Source organism: Amblyomma maculatum, chromosome 6, assembly GCF_055883805.1.
Source record: "Amblyomma maculatum isolate TAMU_Amacu chromosome 6, ASM5588380v1, whole genome shotgun sequence".
NCBI classification, from domain to species: domain Eukaryota; kingdom Metazoa; phylum Arthropoda; class Arachnida; order Ixodida; family Ixodidae; genus Amblyomma; species Amblyomma maculatum.
The window spans coordinates 38,968,058-38,991,420 of NC_139349.1; the positions used below are offsets into that span (position 1 = coordinate 38,968,058).

General features: G+C 45.4%; 1 protein-coding gene across 1 annotated transcript in view; it reads left to right on the top strand.

Annotated features, from left to right (window-relative positions):
- smog (G-protein coupled receptor 158 smog) overlaps positions 1–23,363 on the top strand; it is a 139,644-nt gene that overhangs the window by 67,015 nt on the left and 49,266 nt on the right. Inside the window, exons 3-4 of the mRNA XM_084605558.1 lie at positions 8,969–9,295; positions 11,860–11,928. Of these exons, the coding sequence (XP_084461684.1) occupies positions 8,969–9,295; positions 11,860–11,928 (396 nt within the window). The remainder of the gene's footprint in view (positions 1–8,968; positions 9,296–11,859; positions 11,929–23,363) is intronic.

Genomic DNA, 23,363 nt, shown 5'->3' on the forward strand with positions numbered 1-23,363 from the left:
CGCCTGAGCACAAGCAAGGTGCCACCTCCAAAAGGACCCTGCAGTTCACGCCCCCGAGGCAAAAGATCATCGCCGCCACCAAAATAACCCTTCATACTGCAATTGCATAACAAATTACTCGCTGTATGCAAAATTACTCCTTGGATGGTTGCGATTATCAGTAACTCTATTTTTCAGCGCGTCTGTAAAGATATTTTCGTTTCCCAAGATCTTCGAGTAAAGAGTTTGAGCCATATTTGTAAATATGGAATGACATATATCACTTTTTTGTTTCTTCACAGAAGCCAGCGGACAGAGTGTGCAAAATTCCTCGGGCAACCATACTTCTGCGCTCGCTGCACAACACCGACGCTCAGCTCAAAGAATGAAACACCTGATGGGCGCGCTGTGAAAATTGCACAGTGGTAGAGTAGCTTCAATCTTCGAAGCTCTATTTCTGTGCGATGTCGCGTGACACTACTCGCCTATACGATGCGACGTATGCGTACAAGGTCGTCTATTCTTAGCGTGAACAAGCTAGCGCATAGCTGTGCTGTTCAAAAGGACACTGCGTCTGACATGACGGCGCATCGAAGCGGAGTAGCAGATGAAGAGAAGCACAGTATTCAGGTCCATCTTTGCCTGCATCACTTTTCTCAATTTCTCTATTCTCTGCGAGAAGCATAGATTTGGGCAATGTAAAAGGCAGTTCGTGTTCTTAAGGACGCAGTCGCAGAAAAGCAATTTTAGTTGTACGTTCTTCGAAAATTTTGTCTTTGTTATTAAACAAGGACAGTTACGTTTTACTGTTTTCTAGACACCCAATTTTTATATATTTTGAATGATATTGGAACAAATGTTGGCCAAAGCATCAAGGGCCTTTGGCGCGTTCCCCGAGAGCTTTATTCCCCGAGAAAGCGCACTCCGTGTGTGTGCGATTTGTTATAACAAAAATTCAACTTCTCCTATATGAGACAGCATAGGAAGCAAGGCGTAACGGTGGCAGCTAACAGATGTCCGCATTAGTGATAATTGGGACTGCAAGAACCGAGACGGGAGCACGAAACGATTTCAAAATTATTTTATTTCCTTTGTGGGTCAAAGATAATTCTTGACATTTTGGTGCCTTGTGAACATAACTTCATGTGCATGAATGTAATAATGCAACCGGCCGCAAGTCTTTAAACTCATCTTTTTTCTTATCAAGTAGCTGTTGAAGATTTTCCCAAAGCTTTTGGAGTGTCTGTCTTAATTTTAATTAAAGAACACTCTTCCTTCTCCTCCTCAAGGCCCAGTTGCGCGTTCTTCAGCCTTTCTGACAAGTGATCGTTTCAGACGTATATTCATCACATTCGTGCTGCCTGTTACCTGGTTGTTAAGGGATGCCTGGTGTTTTACTAATCCGCAAATTTAATTGCCGTTTTTCCCGTGCCCTGTTGCAAAAAGCACCCCTTATGGACGCGTAGTTGTTTGGCCACACTCCGTGCAATCGATATTTGGTTAGCAATGCCTTGTAGCCTTGTCGCTCACGTACGTGACGTGATAATAATGAAGAAGGTCTTGCTTAGAGGAAGTATTCGGAGACTTGGAATGGGAGCAGTTAGGGATAAGGGTAGATGCTGATGACATTGCCTTACTTAGCAACTCGGTGGATGAACTGCAAATAATGATTGATGACCTAGACAGGAAAAGTAGAAAGGTAAGCTTAAAAATCAATATGCAGAAGACTAAGATAATGTTCAACAGCCTCGGGGAGGAGCAGCAGTTTACGTTAGGTAGCGAGGCACTGGCAGTAGTAGGCGAATGTCTACTTAGGACAGGTAGTAACCGCAGATACGTTTGCCTGATGGTCGCTTAAAGTAGCAAGATGAATTCCAAGAGAATGAAAGCGTAGCAGGGGGCGGCAGAAAGTTAGGTGGGCGGATGAAGTTAAGTTTGCAGGGGTCAAGTGGATGCAGCTAGCACAGGACCGGGTTAATTGGAGGAATATGGGAGAGGCCTTCGCCCTGCAGTGGATATGATGATGACGACGACGACGAAGACGACAATTCTTTTGGCTTTCTCGGACCCTTCATTGCAGCTCTTCGCAGTGAACACTCTTCCTTCCGCTTCCAACCCCGCCGTGGTGGTGCAGTAGTTAAGCGCTCGACTGCTTTGCTCGAGAATGCGGGATCGAATACCTGCCCTGGCGGTCGGTTTTCGATGGTGATGAAAAGAATAAGCATGGCTCCTCTGTGCTGTGCGATGTCAGTAAGCGTTAAAAAAACCCAGGTGGTCGAAACTTCCAGAGCCCTGCACTAAGAAGCTCCCATAACCTGAGTCGCTTTGGGAAGTAAAATCCCACAAGCCACACCAATACTAGTTTCCGCTTCGTAGCTTAGCGCTGACAGTCTTTTCCTTCCTCCTGATAGCAAATTTTAAAACTAAAGCTCTGCTTCTTCCATATCAAACCTCAATAATACCTGGCTCCGAAAATTTGAGCTTGAACTCTCGCGCTGTGCTACAAACATCGTCGTCTTCATCACGTTCCAACTGAAGCACACTTCCGCACTTTGCAGTGAACATGTCGCCTTCATGAATTTTCATCTGCGCCGCTCCTTCATTTAACCTAGCTAAATACACCATACTCATAAGCCATCTGGGCGAGTGCGGGCGATGTCCGCGAGCGTAGTGTCGGGCGAATCCACCATGCGGCGTGATAAAAAAAGGCGACATGGCGCAAAGGAAGCCACTTTCGCTAAGGACAGAGACCAGAGCCGTGCCAGACAGGCTGCCGAGAAAATCGAATAACGAAAAGGCAGTCTGAACCGTTGCCGAGAAACTTACCAAGCGCGGAAGCGAGCCAAGATCGAAGCGGTAGCAACGACTGCGGCTGCGGCCGATGGCTAACACTCATGAAGCTTGGTTCAAGGATAGCTGAACTCTACTATTTTTGTTTCATTTCTTCATTACAGACTCCTTTCGTGCCAGAATCGCAGTTCGTAACCAAAACCAGGCGTACGCGCTGAACCGAGTCCTCACTTCTTGAGTAACGCGAACAACAGCTGCAAACTAGCCGCAGATGCGAGCACTTTTGCCGACGCTTTGCTTTCATCGGAATGCCCCGACGTCATCTTTTACCAGGCCCCGTGGAAAAGGGCGGGCAACGTGTGCCCACGCTCCACGCGCACTGCTTTAGGCGTAATTTAATTAGGGCGGGGGACCGGGAACGTGGCTCGCATGCGGCGGCAATGTGCGCAACCGCAGGCGTATATATGGAATTTCGCGGGGACGCGCCTGCCAAAGTGAGGCGAAAAAGCGCTAGAGGGTAGTCAGAGGAACGCATTGCGGTCTCGGGAGCAGTCGCTTCGCCAGGCTCTTTGAAGACGCTAGAATGAGCAGACTGCAAGTTGAGGTTGCCGTTGTGCGAGTGTTAACCCAGAACTGCTCCTTATTTTTGCCTTGTGTTTTTAAGGGAACCGAGAGCTCTTCACTGATGGACCAGACGATCTTGCCTTTGTCTGGCGCTGCATGAATATGATGTAAAGTGAAAGCGATGCCTGAAAATATCATGCATACGTCTCTGCAGGAGTTAACTTATCAGTTAGCATGCCTCAAAATATCATGCATACGTCTCTTCTAGAGTTAACTTATGAATTATTTGAAGCGGTCAAAGTAGAACCACCTCAATAATGCCGTAACCAATAAATACAAAGAGGATACTCTTGCTGCGTAGTTCCATAATGAGAAGAAGAAATTTGTTTTTGAACAACAACGGAATGTCTGCTCATTGCAGTCGAACCATTTCTCTTTCTCGTGTTTTTTTCATCTCACTTCATCTTTGAACCACCATCAACTCACAACGACCTAAATTTTCGTGATCATGCACAATATTTCCTTCAAAAAATATCCGTTAGTTTTTCATATTATTATCAAAACAGACTACTTATGTCAACCACATATCGTCCTATCACTGTATCATATACACTTACTGCCACCTGTACTGTCTTAGTAAGTGAGCGAGCGAGCGGCGGGCGGGCGTGTGAATGGGCGGGCGGGTGAGTGAGTGAATTAGTTAATTAATAAGTAATTAATTAATTAATGCGACAGTAAATCAAGTTGTCGTTTTCCTGGACGTGTTATTTTTCTTTTGACGATGCCCTGCTGCAGCGCATGCGAGAAGCCATTCGTGCAAGAGACGACACTATAAACTCTAGTAAGTTAAATTGGTTACTGCTGCTGCTTTCAACAAAGCCCCTGAAAATCGCAGCCTGTGCGTTCATGTGTCTAGAAGGCGAGTCAGGAATAATCATCATGCTTTTCGCTTGAACAAAGTAAGCCCTTGGCTTTTCCTAAATTAGAGAAGCCGCACACGTATCGCCTGGCAAAGCACCCGATTATAAGTGTCTCGGTTCAAGCTCTCCGCGTGTCGCCATTATATTCTTTCTCTTTACATACATTTCTCTATGTCCGGACCATTCTTTTCTACAGAGCTCTGTTTTAGCGACCTTGAACGTCTTATTTAATGACGTTCCAAAACAGGAGCTGTCAGAGGAGCATTGCGAATTTGTGGAGGTGTCTAAAGTGTTGTTAGCCTTCTTTCAGTACGTCGCCGTGTATACCCATAATTTAAAGCTTTTTTTATTGTGTACTGTTAACGACGCTCGATTTAAAAAGTTACCACTAGGATTAACACGCAAGCGCCTCTTGCACCCGGCACCGGGGCCATTCATTATCTCTCCCATCCTTGTCGTTCATCTCGTTTCGCCCCTTATGGACTCTTCCAACAAATCGGCAGAAGAAACCGATGTCTGGCTCCAGCTGACAGTATGCATGGAAGTGCGGAGCCCGATACATGTACAATCAATTAGTCAGAGTTCGGACTCTTCCCATGGCCGACGAAGCTCTGATAGTAGTATAGTAACTCCCTAGTTTTTTTTTTCTTCTTTTTTTTAATATCAGATGTTAAAGATGAGCTTTGTGCTGATTGCATCGTCTAGGCGAAGTCTCCGCTCTGTCTGAAGCATGCAGAATGCTCGGCCGGATTATTTAAACTTCCTGCGAGGAAGCCGTCAAACAGCATCTGTATTGGTGTAACGCATGCGCCAGAAATGTAGGATAAACACGTTTGCCGCAGTAAAACACGCTGATAGATGTGATATAAATTTATCTCTCATCTATACGTCCGTTAAGTTAACCTGTCGGCAAGGACAGAGGAAGTAAGGCTGCCTACGTGAATATTTCACAGTCGGCACCGAGGACTATTCACATGATCCAATCAGAATGCTTACTAATTTGGTCAGGTACTGTGTGATAGCGAACATCACCAGCGTGTTACTATCGTGAGGTTTTTCGCTGCGTAGAGCCTCAATGGACTGCAACAAAAACATGACAAAAATATTCACAGGTGCTCATTACAATTAGTCTCAACATTAACCCCAGTGACGTCGCATCTGCATAACCATATGCAAATATTAGCCGACTACGAATCTTGTATCACTTTTAGTGGACGTTAGCGCACATCTGTCTTTTTATCATTAAAATTAAGTCTTTTCTTGTGGTTTACGTAATTTATACTGACCTAAGCTTTAATAATTTATTCAGAGCTTGTCTGGGCGGCGAAACAGCAATGGTGCCTGCCGAAGATTTTGTTCTCATTTCTTTTATTTTCTACTTCCAAGCATGATGAATGTTCACTGGGTTCATTTGTTTTTGTAATCTTTCTTGTTATTCTGTCTTGTCCATCACCACTCTTTATGCCAAAAAATGAATATATATCGCTAGCAGCTCGCTCAACTTCATCTTCTCAGCTCAGTCACCTACATTCCGCTGCCAATCAACGTCCCATGTGCCCTCAAAACCTTCACTTCGTTGTGTCAACCCTATTTCGCTGTCCCACCCACCAAGAGAGCTTCCGCCTTAAGCTCTCTTAGAGTCTTCTTTTTTTCTCGTAAAATTTTAATAGAAGTTAGTTTTCTTTTATTCCCTTTGTTGAGGTACTTTTTAATCATCTCGGAGAGCGACTTCTTTTTCGATATTGAAGCCGCTTCGCAGGGTTTGTGGTACTGTAATAATTCAGTAGGGCCTCTCTCTTAAAGTGTCACTTATTATGGCCTAGAAAAAAGCACACCGCTGCCATTATTTGAGACCTGAATGTTACTAATAAACCCTTCTTGCATTCAGGTCAGGTATGACTAACTTGGACTCGCCAGGTGGTGTGGAGTTGAAAACGCAGAAAGCACGTACAAATGTTTTTTTTTTTTTTTTCGCGAATAGTGCATATTTATTTAACGAGCGTACTTTTCAAACATTGTAGATCGATAGCCGAATATAAGTAGACTTAGCGCAACCGACTTGGCGCATGATTTAAATAGTTGAACGACAAAACTGCTTCTTCAAACGCGTTGTCAAGAAAAGATCAAGCAAGGATCGAAACTAAATGATCCTGGCAGTGATTACTTCTGAAATTGGATTTATTTGGTTTAGATGGCTTGGTTTGGGTTATGGGGTTAAAAGTACCAAGGCGACACAGGATATGAGTGACACCGCAGTGGAGGGCTCTGGAAATTTCAACCACCTGGAGTTCTTTAATTAACGTGCACTGATATCGCACAACACACGCGCGTCTTGTTCTTCGCCTCCATCGAAAATGGGCTGCCACGGCCGGGATTCAACCCCGCCTCCTTGAGCGCAGCAGTCGAGTGCCCTAATATCTGCACCACCGCGACGGGGCGCTTCCGTAATAGATTATTTGCTTTATTCTTCAAATTAAATTTCCCACAAATCAGCGCTTCATAGGCCAGGCGTATTAAGGATCCACACATACATAGGGTGACCACTTATCGCTATAACGTCACAATGCATGGCAGATCCGCCACAACTGTTCCGCCTTCCCTTTCGCCCTAATGTCGCTACATATCCACAAATTCGCTTGCGTACACCGCGTCTTCTTTCTCTGTACTCTCTGTCAACATTAGAAGCTAATTTGGCGAAGCTACTTAAGTGACATTATCCCGTTTGGTGCGCTTTTCCTCAGGGTACTCTCTACACAATAAAGGCGGCACACAATCTAAGCTCTTTATCACACCAGCCTGGCTAAGAGGATTTGATGTGATGCTTTTCGATTTCTTCCTGCGGTAAAAGATTCGAGATCCCAGTTATTAGGGCCAATAATTCGTGGGGAAAAAAAAGACTGTGCTCGACGATGTTTTACCGCTCAATGCCGACGCCTCTCATCTGCGCAGCAAAGTAAAAGGGCGCGTTGGAGGGCTATAACCGCAGCGTCGACAAGAAGCGGAGCTATTTCACTGCCGCCTCGGGTACTGCGTAAACGCGATTCTTCCCGCCGTCTGAAGAGCTCAGATAATCGTCGCCCCCCACGCAGTCGTCACGTTTTCCGCTGGATTTCGGGCAAAAATGACTACGGTTTCATCGCTGCGCATTTGCAGGCTCATTTGTTGGCAGGCTCTATGAGTGTTTTTACTTGGGCGTCCAAAGCGACACTTGATCTTTTTCACGAACCCTAAGCGTCGTAAGAACGGTTAAGGATGCTTTATGTGTCAGCGCTGTTGTCGTGAGGGTTTCGAAGTAATGCCCCTGTTCGTTGAGCGACGTATTTTACATGTTTGCGCTCTTTGCCCTACACCCTATTGTTCTCGATAACGGTTCTCTTCATTTCATAGTTTTCATTTTTAAGGCAGTTCGTTAAAAATAACTGATTGAGTCTAGTAAATAAGAGATTCAACTTAAAAATAAGTTGTAATAGTTTTAATAACGTCACCTCTCTCTCTTTATTTGCATCTGTTTCAGCTAATTTAAGCTGGCTATTTAGTTTGGTTTGATTTTGAGGCTTAACGTCCCAAAGCAAATGACGCTATGAGAGACGGCGTAGTAGAGGGCACCGGAAATTTTGACCACGTGTGGCTCTTTAACGTGCCCCGACATCGCATAGCACGCGAGCGCCTAGCGTTTTTGCCTCCATCGAAAATAGGCCGCCGAGGTAGGGATCCGATCCCGCATCCTTGGGCGCAGCAGTCAATGACTCTGACCACTGCACCACCCCAGCGGGTTCTAGAGATGGCTGTATCCCCGTGCAGAGGTATATGTGCACAATTGCTTTTCCAGTATTCGGTTCTATATTCGACTGCTTGTTCGCATCCCGTTCTTGAAGCATGAAGGTGAACTTCGGAAATTAATTCTTCCTTATCCAAAAGAAAACTACGTTATTACGTGATGTGTGCATGCACCTGGGGCTGTAACCCGGCAGTAGGCAGTAGATACATTTGTGGCGCTAACCAGCCCCGCCCCCCTCCCCGCCCCTCCTCCCTTCTCCGGATGTTGATGGCTGATGCCGCTGCCCGGACTCTCGCAAGCGAGGTCCTTTGTGCCGCAAGGTCGGAGTTGGACAGAGCCATCTTCCAATACTGCCACGTTAGGTTTTCTTAATGAAAGCAAGCCTATACAATACGGTAAATGTCTGCTTTCTGACCACAAAATGCGCAATCAGAGGCAAAACTGCCCAAATTAATTGTGTGCAGTCTAACTGGGCTCTTGCAAGAAAGTTTTTTAACAACTGGGGCGAACTCCTCTGATTTATCGATTCCTTTACCAGGTGCTGGGAATAGTTGTCTCGCTAAGCGGACGTGTTGTAGTACCTCGCGATATGTAATGAGGGGCTGGGGGTGGTCATGCGAGGGGAGTGATGAGGGATCCGGGGAGGGAAATGCTCGGCTTGCGGCGTGTGAACACTCGTTTCCCTCTTTTCCTTGATGACCAGGTACTCATATTGCTTCTTTGTCTATGACCTGGTGTCTGGCTTGGGATAATATTTTTGCAGGCCAAGGGCCTGTCAATGCCAATGCCTGTCAATACGCCAATGCCAGTCATTAAGAAGTCACAAGAGCAGTCGTGTAAATGTTACCTGCCTTGAACAGGGCAGCAACATGCTGCGGTTGGTTTCATTATTGCAGACCATGGTGTAACCCACACCGTCTCCCCTGTGTTTTCGCAGTGCGAGCCCTCTGCGGGCCTGGGCTTCCGTCGGGGCGGCTACCAGTGCCGCTGCCGCGAGGGCTTCTATGCGCCCGCGTCGGCGGCGGGAAACGGCGAGGCGCTCGAAGCTGCTGCTGCGACGTCTCCTGCCGAGTTCCGTTGCCTTCCGTGCCCTGCGCGATGCGGGGGCGCCTGCCAGCGCGGTAGCGAGGGCGAGGCCGAACGTGAGGCCTGCTTCGTGCAGTACAACATGGCCTGGCGCACGCTGGCCCTGGGTCTACAGGGCTTCTGCACCAGCGTCACCGTCGTGCTCATGGCCGTCGTTTTCAGGCTTAGAAAGTCCAAGGTGCGTATGCAAGTAGTGTATTAGGGCTACTTGCACACTGAGCACTATGAGGCTGCTCAATGTAACATTGGCAATTTTTAGTTGTGTTTTATTACTTGTTACCTTCCGTTTCTTTATCAAATTACCTGCCCACTGAGTATTTTGATTGATTGATTGATTGATTGATTGATTGATTGATTGATTGATTGATTGATTGATTGATTGATTGATTGATTGATTGATTGATTGATTGATTGATTGATTGATTGATTGATTGATTGATTGATTGATTGAGAAGAAGTCTAGTATTCCTGAACTTCAGAGCAAGGATTTGTTCTGGCCGTCTTTGCAAGTGTTCTGCAACAGTCGCTGTGCAAACAGAGAATTGAAGGACCAGCACAGTGATGATTTATGAGCAGACATGCCTCACTTAAAACGGTTGCTACAGCAAGCGGGCCCTATTACGTAGAATTTCTAGATCAAAACGCAATTGTTGCATCCTCTACAGCAGTGGTCTCTAACAAGCAGCCCGCAGGTCGCTTTGGGACGACGGCTCCAAAAATTTCAGCCTCTGTTCCAAAATCGCGTACCAGTTTCACGAGTTGGTTTTACTACTAGACTCATGTTTCCACTAAAATCAACTAAAAGGCCATGCCCCCAGGCGGTGCACGTTCTTTGTGAAACAAATGAAAAGAGGCATTGGCCTCAATTTGGGTTACTTTCGGATGAACGTCGGCTGTCTTCGAGAGCAAAGCGCTGGAGAACGCGCCTTCTCTTTCATCTCCAAGTCTACTTTTTTTTTTCTTTGGGCGAAGGCATGAAAACGCACACGTGATAAGTTTCTCTAAGCCACATTTTTTTGTTCCCAGAATAAGTGACAGGGGTATTTATCAACCGCTATGCCCTTTCAGCAGCTCATTGCGAGCTATCGTGAACTTGCGCCCGTACGAAGAATAGGAGCGCCTCGTGTGGGAATGAAACGTTTAGGGTTCTTTATTTTATCGGTGATTATTCTTTTTATTTTCTTGTTGTTCCACTTAATTGTTTCTATTCTGATTTTTGTTATTCTTCAGCTCCTAGCCCGCGATGGAAGAAATTTTGTCAGTGTGGCTCACATATCTTGTGACCATATGTATCTTATTAAAGATCCGATTAGAGTTTTACGTTAACGCCTTCCAACGCAGCGCGCATTTCTAGCTAGAGCTGTCCACCGAATAGGACGTAGTAATGGCTGACCCTCTCCCCCCTCTCCATTCATGTGCACGGATTAAGGCATTCGTCTAAGCAGAGGACACGGAAACTTGCCCTGCGCCGGGGACAATAAGAAGACAGCGCAAACTGAGACGGCGAGATACGCAAAACGGTGCGCAGCAGTACGGCTCCCTGGCTGCGCCGGGCACGACAATCGTCCATTAACTGTCATGGAAGTGCTCGATCGATCTCCCGACATATCGGCGCAACGCGATCTTTGTTATACGCGGCGCTGTACGGTGCCCTGACAGGCTAGCGCTGGTGCGGATTCCTCCTGCATGCCATGTGGAGACCTGAACCGTCCGTCCAGATTAGATTTGCCTAATTACTAAAAAATGCGCGAAATTATCCGCAATCTTCGCAATTTAAAGCCTCGCACAAGAGCAGGAAGTGGGACGTGACGTTATGGTAGGTTATTACGTATACCACTCCCTCGTCATTCGTATATGAATGATGCCTAATGGTTACAAGCGTCATTATACCGGGTGTTTCAACAATATTCATTAGCCTCACAAAAGAACTTAGCTGTTCAACGCATACTTTTGCAACGGAGTCTAAAAACAGATGAGACAGATCAACTTGACATAAGCGTAAATTAATCATAATTAGCTAACTTTCTACCCAATACTCTAGGTGCCCAAATGAAATTAGAGATTCGTACTTGGCCATTAGTAAGCGCATGTCAGTTTTTAAGATTTCAAAACCTAACTGCCTTCGGCGCCGTGTGAAAAAAAAGAAAAAAAAAACGCTTAGCGGTGGAGAGCGCCCAACAAATCCCGCCAGTAAGTCACTCAGCGGCGCACATGTCACGTGACCCACTCGGCTTATGCAAAGAGCCTGCAGGTTATGCAGAGAGCCTGTTTAGAGATTGGCTTCAAGGTAGGAAGACGAGAATACGCCTGCCGTCGTGACGTGCTGCAATGAACGAAGGAGTGGCAAAATGTGATAACAAATAAAAATTCCAGGTAAAATCAAATTTTGAAATGGGGGGTGTTTTTAAACTTTTTTTTAGAACTTTGGAAACTTCTTATTGTGTAATTTAATTTTTAACTGTGAAGTTAATGCGCAGGAGAAATCAGTAAATGCCTCCTTAAAGCACAGTGCATCCCTCTAGCTGTGCAAGTAATCTGGAACATTGGTTAGTCCGCACGTTTACTTCCCGCAGCTTCGATTGATTGATTGATTGATTGATTGATTGATTGATTGATTGATTGATTGATTGATTGATTGATTGATTGATTGATTGATTGATTGATTGATTGATTGATTGATTGATTGATTGATTGATTGATTGATTGATTGACATGCCTGCTTCCGCTGTTGTTGTTTTTCAGATGTTCGCATCGGCCATGTGGATTCTTCTAGAAGTCATTTTGTTGGGAGCACTTATTATCTACCAAACAGTAAGTAAACTTTACCTATAGAACAACATAGACGGGAAACCGTAATGTTATACGCAAAGCCATATACTACATTAAGAAGCAGAAACGAAGAAACAAATGTTAGAGTGCCCTGTTCCTAATTTATTAAAGTTCCTTATTTAATCTTCTACCATAATTACAGTTTTGTTCGAGTGTTTCTTCTGTTTCAGCAGTGAAAAACGAGCCTCACTCTACCCGGTTATGGCTTATTTAGTTAGCAGTTGCTACACACCATTTGAAGTTTGCCTGCCTCTGCCCAGCCATGTTGTCACTGCGCTGGGGCAGCAGCGTTCCTAATTGTGGATTTCAGAGAAGTAGCAGACTGCGCATGCGCGACACCGTCCAAAAGGCATGCGCGCACAGTCATGCAAATTAGTAAAAGGGGTATTTATTAATAGGCTGTGTAAGATTACGTATACTTAGCAGGGACCCCACGTTTACGAGTGTTGCTTCAAGTAGGTTTGCTGTCCGATCGTAAGTGCGTCATGACTCAAGTGAAGCATGAGCGAAAGCATTAATCTGAAGCATGGACAAACGCATGAAAAATGTGCAGTCCTTTATACCTACTAGTCCTTGCATATGCTTTGCTGTTTTGCTAATATGGAGGCAGGAAAATAAAACTTCAGCTTGAAGGGCTTCTTTTTACCTGACGCTTTGTTTCGGACATCGCATAGCATGTACGTACAGATGATATCCTGGCTAATCGTTTCTTAAAGGGAAAGCATTACCAGCCTCATTAGTAAAAGGAGCCGTTGGCAGGGTTGCCACCTTTGCTACTATTGGAGATATATAGCGTGGCTGGGTATATTATTACAGCTGTTTCCTATCTAAATTGTTGTTTGCACAGTTTCCTGCTACAATGCCGGTTTGTCGCTAGACACAACGCAAGCATTCGAGCGCGTCAGTGGAGCTCCGCGCTAGTCATTACACTCCCTTCTTTAAACATCTGCATGTTTAAAGCATTATAATCTAGGATCCTAAGTAAGCGCTTTTCTTTAAAAGCGATGAAATTAACGAAATTATCAACTAGCATAGACATTTTGTTTATTGCTCCTTGTTTCAGCTGCGAGGATGGCTTCCTTTAGAAATGTTGTGTAGAGAAGGACAATAACGATGGAGAACCTCATTTTTATTGCCCTTCAATCTACGTTCAAGTCGCCGCTCGCGTTGTGAAGCTGCGACGTTGTGCTGAGGTCATATACGCATCGAGTTTGGCTTAACCATATTCTTGTTAGGCTATAGGGGCGCTTTGCGGCAATTTTGAGGCCACTATTGAAGCTATATTGCGTGTCTTAGGACATTAATACGGCTGTGGCCAATCTTAATTGAGTTTTGTGCAGTAGCCAACGATGTTGGAATGTTGAAGAAAAGTTTGCCGTGTCTATTATAGCGCAGCCCGGCGAGACGTTCAACGAGATTTGGGGTCATCCGAATGATTTCCCGTGCTACTGTGATTCGCTTATTGACATGAACATTTGTAGTCTGTCGAATCCACGCGTTGTGTGCGGTCATCTAACTGGGCAACGTGGAAAAAGCTTAGTCGACAAATACTGTCAGCTATATATGCGCAGTTCTAATGGTTCATAATGCGGCTGCGAATTTGTAGCAATCCAGCATATCAGGAAAGCAGTTTGGAGGCTCCTACTAGCACAGTGTATGCGGTGTCAGGGCACTGCATGTTGATTATGGTCGTATTGTGACATTATAGACGTTTTTTTCAGCGTCGGTTCCGCAAACTGCAATAAAATGAGTTGGAGGAGGGAGAGAAACAAAGCAAAAAGAAACTCAAGAGCAGGACAAATACAAGTATGAAAAAAAAAAAGTCAAATTCTGCGCGTTGTGCACGCAAACAGCGAGTTAATGATTAAACTATCAAGGTGTTTTTGTGCCTTGCTCGTTGTGTCTTTTCAGATATGCTTCCTTTAAAATAGCTACGGAGCTGTAAATAGTGAACAGTCAGTATCATTTCTCGCATTTTTTGATGATTACACACATCTAAAACTGGCTTTACCATTTCCGGTTTAGCTTCGCCAGAGTACATTAACGTTGCTCGTAGGGCTGGCTTTTCTGTATTGCTGTGGTGCTGTTAGGAGAATGGGTAAGCCTACGTTATAGCTACCACAACAAACATGCGCTCACAAACATGATTCGAACCTAAGGCGAAGCGCGTAAGTCAGCGTCCTTGTCCCCTGCATCACATTAGGAGACGAAGCTATCTCCGCAGCCTGACATTGAACGTGTTGTATTATACGTGCACTTGTCGGCACTGCGAGGCGCTTTGATCAATTTCATTTCTAGCAGGCTTTGAACGACCACAAGGACTTTCCTTTAGCGCTGAACGTCTTTTTGTGAACCAAGGTTTTTCACCCTCCTATTAACGCTGCCAAGCTTTTGCTATTACTTAAACACATGCAGTCAAAAACAGCTCAATTTATGAACCGGTACTGAAAACTAAAAAATCGAAGGAAGAGCTGAAGTATCACTAAGAAAAAGATCTATTTTCTTGCGCAGACTGCCTTGCTAGGAAGAAACCCAACCACCCCGTTGCTGGTTAAGATACTCTCGCCAAGGAGAGCGATGACGATCTTAAAATGTAGGTTTCGAGAACGAGGACGAGCGCAAGCGAACTAGGGAAACTACTTCTCAGTGCATAGAAAACTTGGCGGTAATCACGGGCGCGAACGATCGCGTCAAGTAAGACAACATTATGCGCAGGTTTTCAGATGGGCGGAGAGCGAGGACTACTTGGTCTTTTTCTCACAGCTTCGGTCGTCGCTTCGGTGTGATAGGTTTTGCGCCGCTTTCACTTACTTCTTATTCGCACGGAGCAGTGATCGTAGCCCGATAGGGGCTGGCCAGTCGACAGGTTCATACATTTTTCTTTCCTTTCTTCGTTCAGCCACTGACAAAGCGACGCACACCACCTCTACTGTGGCAACAGGGCAGAGCTAGAAACACTGCAGACAAAAGCTGTGCTAGTGGATCAGTACATGAAACGAGGCTTTTTTCGATGCCCTGTCTAGACGCTATATAACTAATATGATAGTTTGCATCCTGGTCTCTTCCCACGTAAAGGCATTGCAGCCCAAGTAAGCAGCGTTTGAGCAGGGAAAAATGGCTAATAAAAACGTGGTATTGTTCCCTATGTGAAGTACAAGTGTGTGTGTGTGTGTGTGTGGGGGGGGGGGGGGGAGGCATAGTTAGCAGAACGTGATATTCATACTTCATTCCAAGTGCAATCACGCATTCCCTAGCGTAGATTAATCATTTTTCGGCCACAAGAAAGACCATTAATATCGGCTAAAAGCACGCATATTCCAACATTCCATGCCTTGAAGTTTCAGTTTGGCATCCCATGAAAAATGTCAGAGGGCAACTTCTCGCTCTGTATACTTTTGTCCGCGTCTATACACATAAAGCGTCGCGTGTTTCACGCCACCAACATGAATACAGTGCGCATGATCAAAATGCGTTCCATGTCAGAGCTTTGAATAATTTAACAAAACCATAACAGCTATCGCAACCACACCTCAACTGCCTGCCAAATAGGTCCCAAACGTTTTTTCTTCTTGTGGGCTGACTTTCCGTAAACAACTTCCTTTTGACTACGGGTGCGTTGCTTCTTGCGCCGCTATCTTCACCTTCACACGGCAACATAACAAGCTTATTTCGTAAGAAGAGACCTGCGAAACGATTTCCTCGAAAGGCCTGTTCAATTCAACGGCTTTTGAGAGGTTTCCTTTTTTGTCGCATGCGTGATCTGACATGCTTTGGTTCGGGTCCTAAAGCTAAAACAAAAAATACCAACCTAGTTCTTGCACGTGGCTGTCAATGAAACTGCAAATTTCGAGTCAGCCTTCCTGTCACAGAGGTCGGATTACAGCCTGCACATTTCAAGCACGCCACCGCTCACCGTGAGTAAGCGACTTATCCATAACTAAAAAGATAGGCTTATGCCGCGCATTTCCTGCTTTATTTTCAGCATCTTTGAGGAAATAAAAGTGTTTATGCAGAATACGTTCCCTTATCTTGCTAGAAACGAATCCATAGTTTCCAGAAAGCCTCCTCCGCGGTAGTTCCTTTCAGAAAATAAAGATGGAGCAAAGTATCAAATTGTATGCGTCAGTGCGAACGACACTGGAAAATGCTTTGTTTCCTTCGATGCGTTCTTTTTTTTTTTTTTTTTTTTTTTTTTTGCTGAAATGAAAGAAAAACGAGTAAATTTGCACGCAAAGAAGGCAACGTGGATGACAACCTAGCCACGCCCTGCCCAAAGCTGTTTTCCTGTGTGTCTCGCTCTTTTCTCTCAAAATAGCACTGCCACTGAAATCCGCAACCAATGCAGTACGTGAAGAAAAACGCCGACTATAAGAATTAAGGCTTCCGCTTGCAACACAAAGACGACGCTGCCGCGTAGCAGCGATGCGTAAGGAAAAAACTTTTAGGGGTGTACTTAGGTCTGCTTAGGTGCCGAAATGCGAATGCATTTACGCGCCATTTTTATTTTTATTTAAATTTGTATTATGTTTAGTCTTGAAGTTTATTAATTATTTCCTTATTTAGGATTTGTTCTTTATTAATATTGTCTAGTTCCCTCACTACTATCCAGCGTCCTAATGCTAGACAAGGACAATTAAAGACAAGTTCGCAGGAAGCCGGCTTTGAGTGGTGGTCAGCGCGCTCTGCTGAGGCACGGAGGATGGTAATTCGATTTCTGCTGTGGATAAATGTTTTTTTTTTTTCTGACGTGTCAGTTCGTAAGGACACGCTTTGATGACAGGCTCATGACACAAGAAACCCCTTCGCATTAAAATTCAAGCAAAAAAGCCTCCGAAGCTTACCTATGAACATAAAATAATGTGTCAGCTTTAGAAGCCCCATCGGAAAAAAAAGGTGGCCGAAGCAAGGTGCAATGTTGTGCACAGAGACCACCTGCCACAGGTGGCAGGTGACAAAGTGGAGGGAGCTCCTCCTCTCTATTTGTAGAAGAGAAGAGGTAGAGGTGGCTGCCACGGGAGTGAATAAAGACGTGACTAAAATTACAATAACTATTAATTGGCTAAGCACGACTCAGATCGAAAGAGCAAAGCAACGCTGGTCAACAGCTTTCTCGACAATGTTGAGCAAGAACCTTCAATGGGAAAAACGGAGTACATGGCAAGGTATTTACTAAATACGAAAATACGAGAATAAGGCAAGCAACTGAAACCAAGAAGAATATCTGATGCTAACGCGCTATGACTGCATGATTATAATTCAGCACACCGGTCATTTTTCTAAGAAGCAATAAAACGAAGCAAAACAAAACACACAAAAGCATTGTGACCTGTAGAGGGGTGAACGGCAACTTGCTTTCTATAGCTCGCCTCACTTTCGTCGTTCCGCTTCCCCTTCACCCAGGCTCATTGCTTTACTTGTTTACCTCGTCGAGCTGCGGCTCAAAATGCGACTGCTGCGTGCATTTCTCACGAGACTCGGCCACCTGGCTATGGGTTCGCTCAACACGTACCTCCTACATTTCCGCCTGCGAAACCAGACTGACCTGCGCACGCTACTAGCTTAGTTTATCTATTCCTTCGTGTTTTCTGCGTAGTAATAATGTGCCAACATCCAGTCAAGCACGTATGCCGTGCAAGGCGTGGTAGGCTCCTGACAAGCCTCTTCCCCCGTTCCCTCGTACGACGTCTCTCCCCGAAGTGCGGCCCCCGAGCGATGTGGTGAAGCCAGTTCGCACGGCTGCATTCCGGCATGCGAGGTTTCCTGTCTAATTATAGGATACCGCTAACGCCCTGCCTCACGCTTCGAATTCCGTCGTGAAGCCACGAACGACTTCCGGTACGCTGGTTGCCATCCAACCTTGGCGACGGAGAGAAGGTACGAGGCAGGCTAGCGCCTGGGCGCTGGTAGGAAGAGGGAGAACCTGTGGCACCAACTGTGGTCTCGAGCCAGAACCTGTAGCACTTGAAGTGGTTAGCTATAAAAGGTCAGGCTTATCAAGAGGCGTCGTAGAGGCACGAAGAAGCTCAGTTATGAAGTAGAAAATGGTTAGACATCAGACTTCCGCTGGCTGCGTCCGCATAATTCCATGCGTTGCCGAAAAATGGCAAAAGCGCTTCGTGAGGTTTGTGCTTTCGTTCCACAAAGCAAGGTACCACCACAGCAGATGACTCCCTCCTGGGATGTCGCTATGCACTGCGGGTAAACAAGTATCGAGAGAGTTTTGCTTGCATGGTGCCTATCACCTGTTCCTACAATAACATATCCTTTTATACCTTCCCCTTTTCATTTTGTCGGATACGTAATCAGCCGTTTCAGGACACGTTTCTTTGTTATTAAGAGCGCTCTCAAATTCAAGTTTTGGCTTCGAGAATAAATACCACATGGAAGAAACCATATAGACGACATGCATTTGAAAAGAATAGCTTTCACGCGGTATTTTTTAATGTAAATGTGCATCACGGACGAAATTGTCGTCTTACAGTTAAGTATTCTGCTCATACAAGAGGTGGCTGCACATCGTTGATTGTTACTAACAACTTCTGCGGATAGAATCGCAGTTTTAAAGCGACGCCTGGCCTACGTGTGTTAGCGTACGCCACACACCCCTGCCCCTCCTCGTCATCTCTCCTCTGATAAAATAAAATGAGAGCAGAAAAAGAAACTTCACCGTCCAAACGGAGCAGTTGCGTGACTGAAATGTCATTTGTTCCGGTCATTTGAAGTCTCCAGCAGCCAAAAGCAGCACCGGAAAAAAACTCGTCGGAGGCACTTAGATATCTGAGGTGCGTTAAGGCAAAAGCTTTTCCTGCAACTGTTTGCACTCATTTGGTTTTTCTCTTCTTTTTATTTTCTCATTTTTTCTCAATTTTTCTGCTTCTTTTCTCTTTCTGCTTTTCTCTTTCTGCTTTTCTCTTTCTGCTTTTCTCTTTTTTTGTGTGTGTTCTTTTTTTTCTTTTTTTACGGTTTTTACTCTTCTTTCTCTACTTCTATTTTTCCTCTTTTAAGCTTGACTGACTGTTTTCGATGTTTTAAAGCAATGACGAGGCCTGACATAAAGCTTTACAACGTTCTTGCACGTTTCTTTTTACAATTTTGACGTATTTTTCAGAATTTCGACGTCCTAGGCTGTTTTGCCGTCTGCACACTATATCGACGTATTTAGCTATTTTGACGTCAAATTCACTTTTCTGGCTCTAATTAACTGCTTATTCCGTATAAACGAAATTTTGCAAACACATTTTTTTTTTCTCCCTCTATCCTCACGCAACCGTTCTTTTACTCATCGATCAATTCATTTATCGACAGTGACGGTTTGACAACCTCCGCAGACGCAAAAATCCTGTCCACACTTATAAGCTTAAAAGACTTTTGGCTTAATAGAATTATGCTTACGCTTGCTCGACGCATTGTAGCATACAGATCGGCAGCCTCCGAAAGTCAGGGTATAGAAAACGAACATCAGGAGCAGTGGTTCCCACTCCCGAGTCTGTCTCTAGGGCAGAAGACGCCAACTTCTTTCTTGAACTTTGCATGCTGACTTCTACCAATCCAATCCAATCTACCAATCAGTGCATGCGCGTCACCAATAAGGCACTCAACGGCTTTTCGCACTGAAACGAGTGGGATTATAAGCTGCTTTAGCCTCTTACGCCGTGGAGCACTTTCGCGGCCTTCCTCGCCTGCTATACGGGCCTGGTGCGCCGTCACCAATAGCGATATGGAATGAAGCTCTGAGCCAACACGGCGATCAGTAGTGGTTCGCGTGCTCGGTTGGGGCATGGATGGATGGCGGTTCTAATACTGGCGTCGACACGTTTCACTTATTTTTTGTTTCGAAATGATTTTGTGTACCTCACAGCGCGACCTTGAACAAAGCACCCAACTTTGTTATTTTAAAAGTTAATTAGAGAGATTTACTTCATTGGCTATATAGTTTGAAGAGTGTTTACCGAAAATTTCGTCAATCGTGGCTGAAAGTTTCCTCCTGTCAAAATTTTTTTTTCTATTCTTATTTTTCATAATTCTCAAAATTTCGCTGAAACACCCGGTGCAAGAAAACGCAGCAGGGACTTGAAAAAAAAAAAAAAAAAAGGCGTCTTGAGCACTAACAGACGCAATGGAACGAACGTGACGAGTCCAAAATGAGGGCAATCATTTTCTTGCGGTCAGCTTCGCTTCGTATTCGCGTTAACTGGCTCCGTGAAGTTATTCTTTTTTTGTAATCAATACGTTGTTATCTTTAATTTAAAAACTCTCCCTTTGATCTCCTGGACAAACTTTCCTTTGTTTATTTTGTTACACTAGATTATGTTATGTTCCTGTCACAGCAGCGGCCTTGCTTTAATAGGCAGGAGAAAAACAGTATGAACCAAGGAGATATATAGAACCTCTGTGTCAACCAAATGCTTTTTTGTTTTATTTCTTGCGCAGTTCTTAGGATTGCAAGAGTTACCACGGCAAGCAGTAGAGAAACACTTTGAGTGTTGACGAGTCTATGACATATCGTGCGCTATTAGAAAACAACAGCTGTGACGTAACAACTAGCAGGCAATTATTTCCCTCTAACAGTTTCTCGCCGTAGCTTTACGTCCTTGCAGCTTTCCGGAGTATTTAAAAGTGGTTCGTGTAATCAATACACTACAAGGGCTCGGGATCGATTCATACGTACATTATGATGATGATGGTGGTGGTGGTGCTGGTGCTGTCCTCTATCGTAATGGCACATACGCATGGCGGACAAGGAGCGGAGCCTTTTAATAATTTTGATTCATACGTAGCTTGAAGGTGTATTACCTCTGTTTTCTTTTACGAAGCTTATTGAAGAAAACCTTTATTTCTGCCGGCAATGTTGCGAACGGAGGCATTTGTTGTCCAATTTTCCAAAGAGGTCCACATTTCAGACTACATGGCCTAAGCCGCTGCACACATTCGATCATTGTTTGTTTTATTTATTTTTTGTCATTTTTCTTTCTTCTCTGTTCAGGTGATTTTGCACAAGTCTCGAAAATATGTGTCACACCTCTCAGAAGAACTTTCACTTTCAGAAGAAAAATCCTTGTCATGCCTGATTTCTCATGCCCTCACGCATGCTTACATGGAAGTAGGGGCATGTTATTTTGTGTGTGTGTGTGTGTGTGTGTGTGTGTGTGTGTGTGTGTGTGTGTGTGTGTGTGTGTGTGTGTGTGTGTGTGTGTGTGTGTGTGTGTGTGTGTGTGTGTGTGTGTGTGTGTGTGTGTGTGTGTGTGTGTGTGTGTGTGTGTGTGTGTGTGTGTGTGTGTGTGTGTGTGTGTGTGTGTGTGTGTGTGTGTGTGTGTGTGTGTGTGTGTGTGTGTGTGTGTGTGTGTGTGTGTGTGTGTGTGTGTGTGTGTGTGTGTGTGTGTGTGTGTGTGTGTGTGTGTGTGTGTGTGTGTGTGTGTGTGTGTGTGTGTGTGTGTGTGTGTGTGTGTGTGTGTGTGTGTGTGTGTGTGTGTGTGTGTGTGTGTGTGTGTGTGTGTGTGTGTGTGTGTGTGTGTGTGTGTGTGTGTGTGTGTGTGTGTGTGTGTGTGTGTGTGTGTGTGTGTGTGTGTGTGTGTGTGTGTGTGTGTGTGTGTGTGTGTGTGTGTGTGTGTGTGTGTGTGTGTGTGTGTGTGTGTGTGTGTGTGTGTGTGTGTGTGTGTGTGTGTGTGTGTGTGTGTGTGTGTGTGTGCGCGTGCGTGCGTGCGAGCGAGTAAGAGGTTGTGTTTACACGTACTTGTTTGCGCGCGCAAGTGCATTCGCTTTTCATCCCTGTCCCTTTATTTTCTATATTCCCAACGAAAGCCCTGCATCGGCTGTAGTCCGCCGCGTTCCATCGGTTCTGTAAACAAGCGCCTAGTGTACGTATGCAATACCACTTCGACGAAACCGGGGGTGACAGAAAAGGAAAACGCGGCAGCGCCGAAGTTTCTTATTTGGAAAGAGGAGGCGACAGTGGTTTTCCGAGCGGGAGAAGGCGGCATTTCTTACGTGAAAGGTTCGAGACACGCTGATCACGCATTCGATAATCGAAGAATCCGATGGTGCCCTTTTTCCCTTTGGCTGTTCACATTTGTTCGTGCTGTTGCTCTTTCCCCTACCCCCCCCCCCCCCCCCCCCCCTGCTTCCCTTCTGTGACAAGCAGCTTGACGAGTCTGGGGAGATTCGCGGTCCAAATCAATCTGCACAAGGTAAACAGAGAGACACTCTCGTAGAAGGACAAAGTAAGCAAAACCTAACATACGATAGTTTATCCTATTTTTCGTTCGGAGACGAGGCCTTTGTTTTTTGTTCCTATTCTTGGCATTTGGGTGTTACCGTAAGGGGCAGGATGTTTGCTCCAACATCAGACTTATTTCTTCTAGTTTCTTTTTTTTTTTTTTTTGTCTCTGTCATCGTGTCTCTCCGTTTTGTCATTCTGTCTCCCGCTGAAGGAGGACAGTGCTCGTTCTACTCACTTCAGTGCAACCACGTAAGCCTGTTGCTTCATGTCTTCTCTCGTTATGTTTTGTGCCGTGGGACTTTAGTTGATGACGTATTTATGCTCACTTTAGAGAAACTATATTTCGCTGTCAATGAGTAATTACCACCTAAACTCGAAGAAAACGGCGCAGCCGGAATGAGAAGATTCTCACAGCTAAAAGAGCAGCGAACAGATGACGAATAAAAGTTCGGCTCAAAAACTATAGTGCGACCTTTCTCTTCTGTACATGGTCGTTGTACAGTGATGCAACCGGGGTTCGGGGACCTAGGCTTCACTGAACACTTGCTAGGAGCAGAAGAGACATCGAGGCAGGAGAAGCCAGGATAGGTGAGCGAAGAAAAGCGTTTATGTACACTTTCCACATAATGGAGTATGTACAAGTCGCGAAAAGAGAACAGAAGCTCAACTGAGCAGGTGCATACAACTCCACCTCCTAAATACTGCTTGTTGTCCCCAGCTAGGGAGCTGGGGATAATCAGTCCCAGGGAGACACTTACGAGCATTCGAAGTGCCGCCCACTACCGACAGTGGTACTTGAGCCTCCTCGCACACCTTCATGTGGCGAGGGTTAACCTCATTGGTGTCGATGGCGATTTTAAGCTGGCGTTGGAAATCCAGCACCAAGTTGAGACAGTCCGGGATGTCCGAGAAGTCCGTCCCTGGCAAAGGCCACTTTCCCACGGCACCTAATTCTTGGAATATCACGAGCACTCCCGTACGGCGCAAAGTTTCGTGCATTTGGTTTCGCCAACAGTAGAGAAAAATTCATCGTGGTCACCCCCGCGAGCGCCAGGCGGGTAATGATAAATGAACGGGTCGCTCCTCATCCTTCCGACCCGGTGAGGTGGTTGGCCGCCAGCACGTGGTGGCGATGGAACCCGTCGTTGCCGCCACGAACTGGGCGTCTTCGTTGGCTGCCGCACACCAGACTCGCTTGGTC